The sequence below is a fragment of the Ambystoma mexicanum genome, chromosome 13 (assembly GCF_040938575.1).
Source record: "Ambystoma mexicanum isolate Mex_15411 chromosome 13, UKY_AmexF1_1, whole genome shotgun sequence".
Lineage (NCBI taxonomy): Eukaryota > Metazoa > Chordata > Amphibia > Caudata > Ambystomatidae > Ambystoma > Ambystoma mexicanum.
In genome coordinates this window covers 609,640,317-609,657,187 of record NC_090938.1, presented here as the reverse complement: position 1 = coordinate 609,657,187, position 16,871 = coordinate 609,640,317, and the positions used below count along the sequence as shown (strand labels likewise).

General features: G+C 46.2%; 1 protein-coding gene across 1 annotated transcript in view; it reads right to left on the bottom strand.

Moving 5' to 3' along the window:
* Nucleotides 1-16,871, bottom strand: part of KCNH4 (potassium voltage-gated channel subfamily H member 4) — a 976,843-nt gene that overhangs the window by 86,216 nt on the left and 873,756 nt on the right. The window contains exon 12 of the mRNA XM_069634470.1: nucleotides 15,445-15,483. Within this exon, the coding sequence (XP_069490571.1) occupies nucleotides 15,445-15,483 (39 nt within the window). The remainder of the gene's footprint in view (nucleotides 1-15,444; nucleotides 15,484-16,871) is intronic.

The window sequence follows — 16,871 nt, the reverse complement described above, 5'->3', positions numbered from 1 at the left end:
TAGCACTGATCTCCTATTCAGAATTATGTCATCAAAGTTTCCTTTGATTTGTTCCAGCTTTAATTGCCATCGCCATTCCGTTTTTAGTTTTTGGTCTTTATGATATTTATCTGTCTGCGAGTGGTATCGATGGTCTGGAGCATAGGACTTTTGCGTATGTGAATTAGAATGTGAATTTCTTGTCTTTTTTCGTTGCTTCGATGAATGTCTAGGCGATTCAGTACTATAATTTGACCATCGAGCTTTCTTCGTTGGACTTTCCAGCATAGACGATCGTTGTCTTTTTTCTGGGGACTGTTGGGCGTTGCAATGCTTATTCTTTGTTCTAACTCCTTATTTTTCAGCCGCCTCTGTTCTTAAAGTTTTTTTACGACGTTCTTCAAGCGTCAAGAAAACTTCGGGGCTTTGGACCCTGTTGTTGATGAAAGAAGTCGATGTTGGGCTATCGGGGGAAACTCCAAAAGTCACTTTTCGAACTGGTGAGAGATAAGGCTCGCCTAAAAGGGCCAGCCGTCCAGGATCTTCTAAGTGTTGAGATAAGTTCATTAGGCTTTTGTTTCCCATAAATTCATCCACTGCCTTCGGTGAGTGTGTAACTGGATCTTGGGCTTTACCTGAGAGCTGCTTGGGAGAATTGCTTTCTTGCGGTCCCAATCTTAGTAGCTGAGGATCAGACAGTTTCTTCTTTGTGCCCGTTGTGGGAACTTGAGTTTTTTTTGTTCCATGGGATTTCCTCTCTGTTAGTGATGCTTTTGCTAGGTCAGGAGTCTTTTTTGTAAAGATTTTAAATGGCTGGTCCGTAGTGGCAGATTGTGGAATGTTGTTTTCGTCTATAATTAGAAGAACTTCCGTGCTTCTACAATTTTCTGCTGCTGTTACAAATTTTTTTGCTGTTAATGAAGTCTTTGTCTTACAAGATAAAGTTCGATGACTTGAGGTAGTTAGATCAATTTGTGACATTTGTTCAAGGGACTTATCATTTACTAATTTGTCTGCCGGGCAACCATCATTCAATAAAAGTTGTAATGCGGCTGAAGACCGAGTAGGTAAATTGCAGTGAAGATTTTCTTCAAGCAGTTTTTGCCGGTCGGTCTGGGCCATTACATATCCTTCCAAATACGTCAATTTTGTAAGTATCGTGGCCTGCAGTGACGTGTGGTCCTTTAAGGTATCATTCATGGACTCGTAGAGTTTTATGAAAGGAGTAGTGCAATTGTGATGGCTGACATGATGGTAGACATGTCGGGCTTTTTCGTCGGGGTCTCCTTCGCTGGGGCTAAGCCCTGGGCGGGAATCTTCCTTGGTGTAAGAAAGAGAGAGTTTGTCGTACTCGATGGTTTTTGTTGCAGATTGTTCAAAGAATTATCAAGTGAGAGGCCTCTATGTAGGGGTCGCTGATGCATGCCAACTGGTCCTTCTTCCAGACCTTCGCATCTTATATGCCCTGGGCGACATGTGGTTGGGACCATTATGGATGAAGAGTCAAGTATGGGAGAGAACCCGGTAGTCTCTCTTGCAATTGCTCCAGCCGTCCCCTTTTCCAACAGGTTTAATGGCGCCCATTTCCTACTGGGTGGTCTGGTAGGTAGGGAGCTGTTGGATGCTTGCCCAGCTATTAAACTGGGATCAATGATTTTAAGAGCAGGATCTGGAGGTTGTTTCGTTATCGCTGTGGAGGGGACATCCTCATCAGTTTGTCTCCGGTCTCTGTCGCATTTAGAGCTGTTGCTAATGTTTTGGGCTCTTTTTGGGATTCACAAACTTGTTCCATGTTTTGCGTTTTCTCTGCCGCAAAGGGCGATGTTTCACTTTACTGCTCTTGTGTGGGCGGGACTATATTCCTTCTGTCCTGCAATTTCTTCGTGTTCGAGGAGATCTGTTGCTCCTTTGTCCCCAAGTTGATTGACTCTTTTGGCAAAGCTTCCAGGGCTAGCGAGCTTTGAGAAGTTGATGGCGGATCAAATGCCGCTTGTCGTTCCAACCTCCTATGTTTTGATAAGGGCGGATAATCTTTGATGGCTTCCAATATTTCCAAATCAGTTATTTCAACGTTAGGGGAGAAGCGGCCGACACTAATGCCTTTGAAGAAGCTCATTAAAGACGGCTGAGAGGGGGGTTTTTCGTTCTCTTTCCCCTTTTTCATGTTCAAGGCTTCAGTCTCTCTGCCAGTACTTTCTTTGAGGATCTGATTTGTCAATGGTCGTCCCTTTCTTATGAGGTGTTTCTTTCCTCGAAAAATGTTTACTCTGCTCTGTGGTGCGGGGACGGACGTCCTTGGTCTTTTCTTTACATTACATGGGGCCGCCGAGTCAGTTTCAGTTGGAGTTACTGATCTCGGAGGTCCAGCGTCCACACCGACTCCTTGGCCCGCCTCTCTCGACTGGCCCGACTCCTCCCCGCCCCCGGGCAGGACCGGGCACACCTCCGGCAGCTCCGTCTGCTCGACTCCCATGCAGGCATGGATCTGTGCCTGCACGGCAACCAGGGGGGACGGGTCCTCCACTACCCGCCCCTCCCCCGCTTCCACCGCATCGCCCTCCAGCGGCCGACCCCCGCCGTCCCCCGCGACGGCGGCCGGTGTCGTGTGCACAGCACTTCCCGAAATCTCCGGCGGACCAGGGCCTCCGCCGGCCGAACCAGCCAAACCGGAACCACACCACCAGACTACGCCAACCCGGTCCCCCCTCGGGGAGCGCCAGGTAAGCGGGACAAAGGGTGGGAGTTTCCCAAGTTCGTCATGGTTGTTGTTGGCATTTCCATATTTGAAATGCACAAGTTCGTCGTTATTCTTAAAGGAGATTCGAAACTCTTCCTTAACTCGTTTTCGGCCTCGGCCGAGGTCAAGACAGTTGCCGGTGGAGAATTAAGGGGAATTTCAGTTAAAATGTCATTTGGGGATTTAAGCATATCATGCTTAGTGGGTCTTCCTCGTTTCCCTTTTGGGCTTTTCACGCCTACAATTCTTTTGATGTTTGGCAAATCCAAAGGCAGCTGTTCATCGGAGTCCCAGTTGGGACGTGTACTGCGGAACCTGCGCTTTTCCTCAATTGGGGGGAGTTGGTGGCGAACGCAACTCCCGAAGCCACGACAGCCATGACTGCATGACTGCCACTCGCTGCCACTCCGCGTCCGCTCCGCGTCCGCTCCGCGTCCCGCTGAGGTTCTTGTAGGTAGATTAGGTGAAAAGCTCCTCCTCCAACAATGAGAGGCAGGGAGGACAGACTCTGCTTGCACAGTAACCTGCAGGACTGCCACTCGCCGCCACTCCGCGTCCCACGGAGGTTCTTGTAAGTAGATTAGGTGAAAAGCTCCTCCTCCAACAATGAGATGCAGGGAGGACAGACTCTGCTTGCGCAGTAACCTGCAGGATTGCCACTCGCCCGCCACTCCGCGTCTGCTCCTTGTCCCGCGGAGGTTCTTGTAGGTAGATTAGGTGAAAAGCTCCTCCTCCAACAATGAGATGCAGGGAGGACAGACTCTGATTGCACAGTAACCTGCAGGACAGCCACTCGCCGCCACTCCGCGTCCGCTCCGCGTCCCGCGGAGGTTCTTATAGGTAGATTAGGTGAAAAGCTCCTCCTCCAACAATGAGAGGCAGGGAGGACAGACTCTGCTTGCACAGTAACCTGCAGGACTGCCACTTGCCGCCACTCCGCGTCCGCTCCGCGTCCCGCGGAGGTTCTTATAGGTAGATTAGGTGAAAAGCTCCTCCTCCAACAATGAGAGGCAGGGAGGACGGACTCTGCTTGCACAGTAACCTGCAGGACTGCCACCCGCCGCCACTACACGTCGGCTCCGCGTCCCGCGGAGGTTCTTGTAGGTAGATTAGGGGAAAAGCTCCTCCTCCAACAATGAGAGGCAGGGAGGACAGACTCTGCTTGCACAGTAACCTGCAGGACTGCCACTCGCCGCTCAGCTTTATGTTCTCTCAGCTCTGCTTCCAACACCAAACACCCTTTTTTATTCACCCAATGTGTTGAACTGTATACCTGCGCAAAATTGCTCGACTGCTTCTTTTAGCTAAACTACTAGCTCACAATATCCCCAGGCTGCCAACAGCATAGGTGCTACTGGCAAGTGCTCACAGGAATTTCAGCACACAGCGTGTATTCTCTGAAAAGCACCAGTTGCGCCTTGTAGCTGCACCCTCCTACTTTTACAATGTGTTCACATTTGTTGCTAATATAACACGATGAATAAACAAAGGAAGACATGTATACTGTTAGCAATGACTCATCTTAACCAGCTGTCCAATAGCTCTCTTAACATTGCGCAATTTTGGTTCCCATGCAATCACTGCACCATAATATTGTATTTCCTGTTGGTGTTCCATAAAGCCACATGGTGAAACAGAATAGGTACAGATAATATATCCTTTCTAAGGCCCAACACGGGATGGCCTCCGGTTAACAGAAATGGCAATCGTCGGGCTTGATGCTGAAAAGTGCTATTCATTTTAGAGGTAAGGGATGAGGGTGCTGAGGGAGTAGGGATTTCTCTTTACAGTTTACAGGCAGTGTGGCAGTATTTCAGATTTCTTTTCAATCCCTTGGGGTTGTTCTGTTGTTTGTTAGGTGGAGAAGGTTGCTCCAGTGTTTAGGGTCTTAAGACTGCAGGAGATCTTCCTCCATGCATCACTCTCTTGGTCATGGGCAGTATTGGATCATTGTTCTGTGTGGACCTCAACACTCGCCTATGGGTGTATTTGCTTACGTTAGAGTTTAGATGTTTTGATCTGCAAGTTTCCAACAATCTAGTAATGAGTCGGATGACTTTGCGTAGCAGTCAGTTCTCAACAGGGAGCCAAATGAGGGCTTTTTCAAGCCTGGTGCGATAGGATCCCTAGGCTTTGGACCCATCACAAACCTCAGTCCTTTTTTGGATTCATTGCGGCTGATTTTGTTTAACTCCGTATAGAGGCTATTCAAGTAATTTGAGTTGTGAGAGGAGGAGTGGTTACATTTTGCGTCAAATATTGTTAGGTTTTTTGCTGGGTCTAAGGGGTTTGGTAATGGTGCCATGAGGGGTGGACATTTGAACGATAGTAAAGAGGGGAGAGGTACACTGAAGAAGATGATCAAGATCTTCGATGCATTGAGAACAGCAATCTATGTATGGTCCAGTCCTGGATTTTCTGGAGGAGTTCAAGAATATGTAGGTTGGTGTTTTCATATTCTAAGTGCAAGAGGACCTGTGACACATCTGCATATAGTTTAAATGATTTAGTAGAAGGGTTATTAATGTCTGCCAAAGGCTTAACATATACTTTAAATAACCACAGGGATAGGATGGATCCTTGAAGAACCCCACAAATCATGGATGAAATTGGAAGTTTTTAAATTATTCTTTTTGGCACTCGAGGTACAGACTTGTAGTCGATTGTTAATCCAGTCCAGGGTTGTTCCATAAATCCTGTTTTATTTTTCAGCTTTATTACATTTTGAAGAAAAACACAGCTTACATCTACTACATTGGGAATCGTTTAACACGGATCAGCAACAGTACAACAAAAACTCTCCACGCCCTGTGTCATTCAACCTACACCCCCCATACCCTCACTTCTAATCCCCCCCCCTTATCAACATAACAGACGAATGGCTCGTTCATTTTCACCCTCGTTGTCCACCTTTCTTGAGGGATCATTGTTCTCATGGACAATTGTCAATTACAATTGTGTATGGTACCATATCTGAATTACTCAGGGTGTCGTACTCCCTTTCAGAAAAAGACGTGCAAGTCCTCTTCATCCCTGTTGAATGTATTTGGCACAAAAATCTGACCATTCTATTTTAACAGAGCCAGAGTCACCATGGTTTGCCACCGGTAAGCATTCCATAAGATATATGTTTCGGGCTGTGCTGATCCATTCTTTCTTTCCAGGCGTCAACTCTATTTTCCAGCATGCAGCCAGGCACGCCCTCCCTGCAAGAAGTAGGCCATGGACCTTTTTCGGCAACCGCATATGTTCCCCCTCGTGTTCTTCAGTATCAACATCTGTGTTTTCCCTCTCATGATCCCATCCAGGTCCCTAATCCACATTAGGAGCTCATCCCAATAAGACTGGACTACTTCACATCCCCACCACATATGCCAGTAATCAGCCCTCGATCCACACTCATGCCAGCACATAGGGATCACACTTTGGAACATTCTAGAGAGCCTGACCAGGTCGTATTGCCACCTGTGCAACAGTTTAATGACATGTAATTTGTACTTCCAACTCCAATATTGTATTGAACCTGCCGTCTCACCACATTTGTCCAACGCTTTATGATTCCTACTTCCAACCATGTTTGGAACGTTTCCGGATTCGGAATGGCGTCCCTGACCCCTGGAACCCAGAGATGTCCCAATGGCGACGGCCACGTTGTAATGCCACCCAATCCCGCTCCTTGTCGCCAAATGCTCCATATGGTTAGCTGAATGGGGTGTACCCTTATCCTACATGTTAACTTCAAACTACGAAACCCACACCCATTCCCCTACCATCGCTGGCAGTAAATGGTGACTGTCCAGACCCACTCATTGTAAGTCGTCCTGTCGTCCGAGGTGCGGAATCAGAATCCTAAGCTGAGTGGCCTTAGAGTACAGTGGTATGTCTGGGAGATCCCTCCCCCCCTGTACTTGGAAAGACTCTGGCCTTGCTAGAAACCCTGTGTTTCTTCCCCTGCCAGAGAAATTGCTAGAGAGTACCCTTGCTTACTTTAAAATAGGAGTCAGGGATCTGAATTGGGAGCATCTGGAACAGGTAAAGGATCTTGGGGAGAGCCACCATTATAATCGTGTTCAACCGTCCCATCCAGGAGATGGTAAGCTTATTCCATTTCTCTAGTTTTTTCTGCAGTCCGGTCATCAGGGCTGGGAAGGTCGCTACGTACAGACCTGCAAGATCTCTTGTGACGCTAATACCCAGGAAAGGCAGTATCCCCAAGCACACTTTCATGCCTAGGGATGAGAGATGCCCCACATCTCTGTCCCTGCTTTTGTTCAAGGGGAAAAAGATTGATTTGCCCATATTTATTTTGAACCCTGCCATGCAACCATATTCTTCAATCAGATTAACTACAGTAGGCACAGAGGTCAGCTGGGTCACCACGTGCAGGAGCATGTCATCCGCGCACAAATCCAGTTTGTAAATCGACCCTCCCACCTCAACACCCTCCACCGAGGGTCCTGCCTCAGTCTATGGGTCAGTGGCTCCAGTAAGAGTATGAATAGAGCCAGAGAAAGCAGGCAACCCTGCCTCGTCCCTCCACCAAGATGAACACACAGCGAGTATCCACCATTCACCACCACGTACGCTTTCAGGGAAGAGTAGATTTGATTTGGGTTTTTACTCTTAGTGTTCACTTGTTGTGGTTTACAATGCCATGTGCACCCAGTAAGTTCAGGAGAAGGAGGCCTGTTTGTATATTATTGTCAAGCAATTTCAGAATGTCTTCTTTTATGACCAATAGTCTTGGTGTACCTAAATGGGCAGAAACCTGATTGTATTTCATGTAATAAGGTTGCTGTGTTTGCTGTGGCAAGTGAGTTCAATGGTTGTTATTCTTTCCATATTTTTAGCCTTGGATCATGCAGATTGGTCAACATTTTCAGGAAAATTGGTCAGCAGTTTTTTTTAACAGAGGAAATTAGCAACCGTTTTAACTGAGGGTGGGTACATACTACTGTAAGGCATTACAGTATTCTGTCACTGATTTGTCTAGAGTGACCATGTGATTCTTGGTTAGCGTGCCTGGGCATGGTTTGCATTGCTCGGCAGTGGCATTTAATTTCCTAGTGGTTTTGACAAGGTCCTTCTGTGTGATTGGGTTAAACCCCTGAAAGGTAGGGGGTTGGCCGGGAGCAGGTGTGGTTAGGTTATTTGATCCCTTTTCAAGGTTGATGATGCTTTAGATTGCAGCGATTATATCCGGGAAGGCCGTTGCTAGTAAATTCGCCATTTCATCTGGAAGTTTGGGTTGGTTGCTGATTTGACGAGGGATGTTAGCTGTTGAAAATCTGAAGTACACTAGTTTTGTGCTAGGCATTTGAAATGCTGTTTTAGTGGGAAAAAAATTATTTCAGTGGTTCTGTGATAGCACCTATTATGAATATTACAGGTCATCTTGTCCTAAGAAGATTTGAATTTTCTCCATGTACATTCTTCATTGTGCCCTATCCTTTTTAAGTAGGGTAGTCCCCCATAAAACCTATTTTTTATTTTTGGATTGTCTAACAAGGAGGAGGGATTGTTCAGTGTAGCTAGATGGTTCTTGGGATGGGAAAGGTTTTTGTTGAAATTGTTTTTGATTCCATTTGTATGATTGGGTATTGATATTTTGGGTTCTACTTTTTAGCTTGGTTTTGTGTCGATTGGTTTGGAACATTCTATTGGTTCATCATTATTTGGTGGTCTAATCAGGAAAGATCTACATGAGTTGTCTGATTTCAAATATTCCAAAGGAGTAGATGTTGTGGAGGGTGCATCCCTATGTGTGAGTGGGTTTGTCTACTGAGGGGCAAAACCCTAAGATGTTTGTGGTCCAGGTAAATAGATAGTGTTTGCGTTACCCGGCTGGTTGACCCAGAGGTCTTCATCTCCCATGCTGATGATTGAATAGTAGTAATAGTTTGAATACTGCCAAAATCCTGTGAAAGGATGTGTTGGGACCTGGTGGGCAGTATACCACAATGATACTTGCTGAGTTTCTATCGTTGATGTAGCATTTGCAAACCGATTTTGTTAAAACGATGAGTTCAGTGTCAATCATGGTTACTCTAAGCATCTCTCTGTATATTGAACGGAAAATGGGCTAATTCTATTTTAAGTCCTATTTGTGGTGAGGTAGAATGGATGTGGAATGTTTGTATGAAGTTTTCACGAACCATGTTTCCGGAATTTCTAGTAAGTCTAAATTGAACTTTTCCATACACTTACAGATGCTAGCCTTTTTCGTGGACAATCTGCAGTTGATTGTACTGAATTCTGATATAGATTCCTCTGCATTTTTGGATTAGATGGGTGTTTTCTCTCTAAAGCAACGGATTCGCTAATATTAGCTCAGGAAAGGGGGTCCGCTTTCCCGATCACTATGGGACCGTGAGCTGTTGCTTTGATTCACATTTTTACTATCATTCTTCCTGGTTGGAGGTCTCCTGAAACTGTTGTGGATTGTTGAAGGTGGTTGATTGTCTCAGTTAGTCGTCAATGGGTTGTTTAGTAGGCTGTTTAGTGGGTCAAGTGCGCATTTGAATTTAGCACTATCCTTTAAGGATTTAATGATATTTGGTAGAATGATGGCAAGGGGCGCTTGCATTTAGACATTTTTGTCCGAGAAATTATGGTTTCACTTTATAGATATTGATAGTGAGTTTGTTATTTTTGTTTGGGGTTATTTTAGTGTCCCGCCCTGTGTTCAAGAGGAGAGAAATTCACTGACAGGCCCATAGGTCAGCGCTCACCCTCTAGAACCTGTAAGACAAGATGGCTGCACCATGTGAGGAAAGGGGGTGCAGGATTCACTTACTCCAACAAGACTCAATAATGAGGTAATTTGGCAAAGGGAAGTCTGTTTAATGACAAGTACATCAAAAAGGGAAGCAGTTGGGAATCGGCATCGTTGTGATCACCTGTCTCGCTCCGACTTCCTCGAACTTCAGTCGAACAGCAATTCTTATAGGAAATATTCGTCATCATTGACGTCTAATTATACAAAAACTTGACATGCAATATAATTGGTTAGGAAAGGTAACTTAAGTATAGGTGCTATATCTGTATATGATAATAGAGCCTGCAGATTGGATAATTCTTATCGGGTGGGCGTCTACGCCCTATCCCACTACATCACACGTGATAGACGTCATTACAAGTACGACGTCTCATTGGTTCTACGATATATAGGACTCTAGATAACTTGGTCCATTGTGATTGGGCAGGTTACACCCCTAGACATAAATCCCCATTTTAATTAGCAGCATGCAGAATGGACACCCAGGTGCCTGGTGTCCCAAGTTGCACCTTGCCTCCATTCCATCAATCAGTATTTTAGGCCTATGTGTCAATTAGTTGGCTGGGTATGGCCTCGAAACTGTAGACTCTTATCAGGAAAGGTTATGGCATCCTCGGGTCCTGGATGACATCAGGCGGTGGTACCTCTTCGCGCCTGGCTGGTCACGTGTTAGTTCACCAGGAATTTGCTTCAGTTTCCAGCTTTTAGTGTATTTAATTCTGTTTCGGCCTCGCCACCTGCATGGGCCCCCCTTATCTTGACCTTCATGGGGCAGGCTGGTGTGCTCTGAAGTTTGAGTCTTGTTAGCTGACGCTCTCCTCCCTTTCTCTGGTTGACCTTGATTTCCTAGGCATGAGCCGCTCTTTGTTGAGTTTCGATTCCGCTGCTTCTCTTGGCTCTGGCTGGGTTACGAAACTTGGCCTGTTAGGCCTCTGGCTGCCTGGGTATATTTCTGCTTTAACAAAATGGAGTCGCACTTGTATAATGTGCCTTATTGAGGTAGATATATGGTTGGCGCTTGCCGCTCTAATCTTCTACTAAGCATTGCAAGCAGTATTGTTTTCTTTAGCTTCTTGCGTTCCAAGCCTATTTACACACGTTTAACTGGTTGGTTGCTTCCATCTTGTCTCGTAGCAACGTTTCCTCACATTTTAACATTGTCTCTTTCCTGCATCAATTACATCTATTTTCACAACTGCTCGCACTGGCGTGTTATCTTCGATAGCCGTTTGTGTTCATTCGCGAGGCTGTTCAGGCTCTTATGTCATTTCCACTGGCCTTCCATTAAAGCTCTTTGGGTCTCTTCATGGACTGTCTGTAGGTACTCTTCGTTTCGTCTCAGCGACTGGTACGGCTGTCTGATAGGGTACCGTGCTGCCCAGGGTTGTCTGGTTATGGGTGCTTCAACAGGTATGGATCTTCTGATGTACACTGGTCAGAGTCCCAGTGCAGCTCTTTACTGGTTCATTTGTTCCTCATACGTCACATACCTCGGTGAGTACTCTCCTGGTACCTCGAAATGAGGGGCAGGGGTGCAGACCATGTCTGGGACCTCCTCTACACCTGAACCGGCATTTATAGATGTTTCCAACCTTTTAATTATTGTTATTGCTATCATTATTAAGGTATTTATTGATCACGGATCTAGCAACAGAGAACTTCAAAAATCATATAGGGTATTACATGTCAGTGGAGGCAGATCAGGGATCAATAGAAGGGAGATGGGAGCTAACAACAGGGTAGGAGAGGGGAGCGATTTGGCAGCAACTGATCTAGAAGCAACCATAGGAGCAAACAGGTGGGAGCAAATCGCCTATTCACAGGTCAGGCATATTTGACATTTTGGTTAAAAAAGGTGTTTAGGGTCATCTCCCAATCTCTGATGTGGTTGGTGAAGAGCAAAACAAGAGAGGTGACGGCTGGAAGGTTTGGAATTAATCCTAACCTCTGGCATTGCTCTGGGCAACCCTCCAGACCATCGCTCTTCACCTGCCAAGCCATTACAAAAGGCAAAGACCATATGCAAATCAGGCTTGGTCCCACCACAAAAGGGGCAGTCCAGCCCAAACTGCTTGGTCACATACTTTCTGCCCGAGACCACAAGCATCCCCAACATGTTTTGGCCTTGTTGGGCCTCATCAGTGAGGAGTAGCTTAATCTCTAGGCCCAGCAGGCCCAGAGACATGGGTGCCTGGCTGGCTGCACCATAGGGAACCAAGCAGCACCTCAGTGAGGAGGCCCAACAAGGCTGAAACATGTCTGGGGTTGCTTGTGTTACAGTGCAGAGGGGACCTGGCCTAGCAGTTCGGGCTGGTCTGCTACCTTTGGTTGCAGTACCAGAATGATTTGCATATGGCTAAACCCATTTTGCAATGGCGCAGACAGGCTAAAAAACGGTGGTGTGGAAGGTTGCCCAGAGCAACGCCAGTGGTTCAGATTGATTCAAAACCTTCCACCCATCACTTTTTTGGTTGTGGTTGGTGAAGAGGACAATGTCTATGCACCATACCTTATTATTCTGAACCCTGTGGCAGTTTGTGTAAGGTAAGTGGGTTAGCTTGAAGGCAATACTTTTTTTTAAAAAAATGCTTTCTTCCATTCTCTGAGACCATAGAGCATGGGACAGACATGTAGTTGCAATGTTTAAGGACATAATGGCGGATAGTATCCACATTAAGAGTGTACTGATGAGCGGCTATCTTAAAAGTAGGAAGGGTTAGAGTGAGCACTTCTAGGGTACCCTCTGGTAATTATGGAATGGGCTAGTTTTGTTATTTTAGCGTGTGCTGAGTTTTGGTTATGCTTAGTCAATTAGCAAGGGTGAAAATATACCTGCTATTCATGAGATTAGCACCTGGACACTCTCACTGGTTTCTTGGTTCGAATATCATGACTAGCAGCGTTATGAAGAAGAGGTGCCATGTGTGGCTCTATAGGATGACAATGTGTGTAGAACAATTACATGAGAGGACAAGGCCTTATCTCCTGGATGCGACTTTAGAAGTGCGAAGGGTACTGGTATTTGGGGGCTAGGTGTACCATTCAGGTGCGAAATACATACTCATGTAACTTTTAAACGCACAGAAAAATACAAGGTCCTATGGTCCACATGTAACTTTTAACTGCACAGGAAATACTGATGTGCCTTATAAGTCTCACAGAAATACAAGGCCTTATGGGTGAAGTAACTTTTCAAGAGCACAAGAAAATACATGGCTGGTTGGCCAGATGTAACGTTTTTCTGCACAGGAAATACAGATGTACCTTTAAAATTCAGACACAACACAGGGCTTTATGGGCCAGATGTAACGTTTCAATGCACAAGGATACACACATGTAAGAACTTCAACTGCACACACACACACATAGGCCAATGTCAATTATGAAAGTGTGTCAGACATGTTATAATACACAGCAGATATGCTTTGGTCTCATGCTTCCAGTGTAAATCCCAAGCATAGAATTGGTGCTGTGTCTCACCCCGAAGAAGTCAGTGCTAAAACCTGCAGTCGGTGCTTTGGAGTAACCCATTAAGGTGGGGGCAACATGGGAAAGGCACTTTACGTGTTTGTCCACTTACTACAGCATTGTGCAAATCAGCGAGCAACGATGCAGCAACTAAAGGCTCCACATATGTTTTATTTTAGAGCACCATAGCTTGGAATGGCCCGATACCAGGATAATGCTCCACTGGGTGGCTAGATTGGAATGACCCGATACCAGGATAATGCTCCACTGGGTGCTTAGGTTGGAATGACCCGATACCAGGATAATGCTCCACTGGGGTGGCTAGATTGGAATGACCTGATGCCAGGATCATGCTCCACTGGGGTGGCTAGATTGGAATGGCCCGATACCAGGATAATGCTCCACTGCGGTGGCTAGATTGGAATGGCCCGATACCAGGATAATGCTCCACTGCGGTGGCTAGATTGGAATGACCTGATGCCAGGATCATGCCCCACTGGGGTGGCTAGATCAGAATGGCCGATACCAGGATAATGCTCCACCGGGGTGGCTAGATCAGAATGGCTGATACCAGAATAATGCTCCACTGGGTGCTTAGGTTGGAATGACCCCATACCAGGATAATGCTCCACTGGGGTGGCTAGATCAGAATTGCTGATACCAGGATAATGCTCCACTGGGTGCTTAGGTTGGAATGACCCGATACCAGGATAATGCTCCACTGGGGTGGCTAGATCAGAATGGCCGATACCAGGATAATGCTCCACTGGGTGCTTAGGTTGGAATGACCCGATACCAGGATAATGCTCCACTGGGGTGGCTAGATAAGAATGGCCGATACCAGGATAATGCTCCACGGGGGTGGCTAGATCAGAATGGCTGATACCAGAATAATGCTCCACTGGGTGCTTAGGTTGGAATGACCCGATACCAGGATAATGCTCCACTGGGGTGGCTAGATCAGAATGGCCGATACCAGGATAATGCTCCACTGGGTGCTTAGGTTGGAATGACCCGATACCAGGATAATGCTCCACTGGGGTGGCTAGATCAGAATGGCCGATACCAGGATAATGCTCCACTGGGTGCTTAGGTTGGAATGACCGGATACCAGGATAATGCTCCACTGGGGTGGCTAGATCAGAATGGCCGATACCAGGATAATGCTCCACTGGGTGCTTAGGTTGGAATGACCCGATACCAGGATAATGCTCCACTGGGGTGGCTAGATCGGAATGGCCCGATACCAGGATAATGCTCCACTGGGTGCTTAGGTTGGAATGGCCCGATACCAGGATAATGCTCCACTGGGGTGGCTAGATCAGAATGGCCGATACCAGGATAATGCTCCACTGGGTGCTTAGGTTGGAATGACCCGATACCAGGATAATGCTCCACTGGGGTGGCTAGATCAGAATGGCCGATACCAGGATAATGCTCCACTGGGTGCTTAGGTTGGAATGACCCGATACCAGGATAATGCTCCACTGGGGTGGCTAGATCAGAATGGCCGATACCAGGATAATGCTCCACTGGGTGCTTAGGTTGGAATGACCCGATACCAGGATAATGCTCCACTGGGGTGGCTAGATCAGAATGGCCGATACCAGGATAATGCTCCACTGGGTGCTTAGGTTGGAATGACCCGATACCAGGATAATGCTCCACTGGGGTGGCTAGATCAGAATGGCCGATACCAGGATAATGCTCCACTGGGTGCTTAGGTTGGAATGACCCGATACCAGGATAATGCTCCACTGGGGTGGCTAGATCAGAATGGCCGATACCAGGATAATGCTCCACTGGGTGCTTAGGTTGGAATGACCCGGTACCAGGATAATGCTCCACTGGGGTGGCTAGATCAAAATGGCCGATACCAGGATAATGCTCCACTGGGTGCTTAGGTTGGAATGACCCGATACCAGGATAATGCTCCACTGGGGTGGCTAGATCAGAATGGCCGATACCAGGATAATGCTCCACTGGGTGCTTAGGTTGGAATGACCCGATACCAGGATAATGCTCCACTGGGGTGGCTAGATCAGAATGGCCGATACCAGGATAATGCTCCACTGGGTGCTTAGGTTGGAATGACCCGATACCAGGATCATGCGCGGCTGGGGTGGCTAGATTGGAATGGGTTACGGTGATGTTCCAGCGCGGGTCTGGCCATAAGTATAGATATGTGGGTGGAGTGAATGTTATATGAGCACCTTACCATTGATCTCAGAACACCACTGCATTTTGTACACACACACGCACGCACGCACGGGCGTGGGCATGCATGCCCTTATCCCTTCCAGAAAGGGAGCGATTATCCAGGGAGTTTACCAAGAAGGGTGCTCCCAGCAAAACCCATGTGTACATGTCTGTGGCCAAAAGGCATGTTTCGGAGAGTATGTTCACTTTCAAGTGTAGCCCATGTAATGTCATGCGTGGTGTGGTGCAGTTCAGACAGTTAATCACAAACCTAGGAAGTTACCTGAGACAACCTCGGTGACCTGGAAAAACGCAAATATCCCTGAGAGGAAAGAAACACAGAGACATCTTAGTCCAGTTCGAAATGAACAAATTAATGTGTGTTGCCATGTATGACATGAAAAAAAAACATATTACACTTTGCTTAGTATGACCTGTTTAACATTGGTTGTCATTAGCAATTCACCGAAATGACAGTTTTACAAACTACAAGCAATAATTAGCGGATAGGACCTCATTCTCATTATTAATGGATTATCAAATGACTACTAATTGGCAGTAATAGCCAAACAATCAATATTCCATATACACAATTCACAGACTGCCATAGGTCTTTCGGGCAAAGGTGTGACCAGTGTAGGGTGGCCAGGTGGCTCCATATCACTAAAGAAGTGACTTTTCCAACTGCTGCATTTCTCTAACCAATGAGACCCATCCCTGTATTTGTAGACATGATAAGATACAATTGAATAAAATGGTCTTAAGCACCTGATAGCAATGCATGGTAAAAAAACAAAGCTCAGGACCGGAAAAGTGGTGTCCCAATAGTGCCCCGGATGTGGAGTCTTCTGGTCACCCTAGAGTCCAGCGTTCTCCAACTTTTGGCTCTCCTGATGCTATGGACTACAACTCCAATGCTCCCTCACCATTGACTATACTGGCTAGAGCTGATGGGATGTGTATTTCAAAACATCTGGAGAGCCAAAGGTTGCAGGCTCCTGCCCTAGACAGTTCACCAATATAAATGTAACAGAGCTCTGTGTTGCAGTTGTTGATATTAGGACATAAATGGAGTGGCTAAGGTAGTTTCTACTGTTCTGAGGTTAATGCCAACTGGCTTAATATGACCAGCTTCGTTGCAACACACATGACCAACGTCAATGCCCAGTTAGGTTTATTCGTAGGAAAACAAAGATGGAACACAGATTTCCATAATCTCCCTCTGTTTTTCATATGTAATCAGATTGCTCCTTTAGGGTTTTCAAAGAAAGTAATCCTGTACTGTAATTGATAGCAAATCACAGTCATCGCGTTATATTGGCTGTGGACATTAGTTTAACAAACATCCTTTCTAGTTTACTCGTTTCTTCTCCAAATTGCTTAGAGCTTTTGGGGTCTGCTTCTCTCCTAGGTGGACCCCTGCCAGCAAGGTGAAACAGAAGATTGAGCTGACATAGTATACCATTGATTTGAGCCAGTGTGAGTTTCGTTCCTCAAAGGAAGGAGTAAGAAGGGACTCTTAGATATGGAAAAATGGTACACCATTCTGAATATGATTTGTTTCCCATAAGTCAGCATGCCGGAGATGTAGGATTAAACACATCTCATGCATGTTAGCATGTTTTGATTTTCAATTGATCAATTAGATCAAGCCTATGGGAATTCTGATAAGCTATGCTACGTTATATTACATATTGTATAGCATCTACA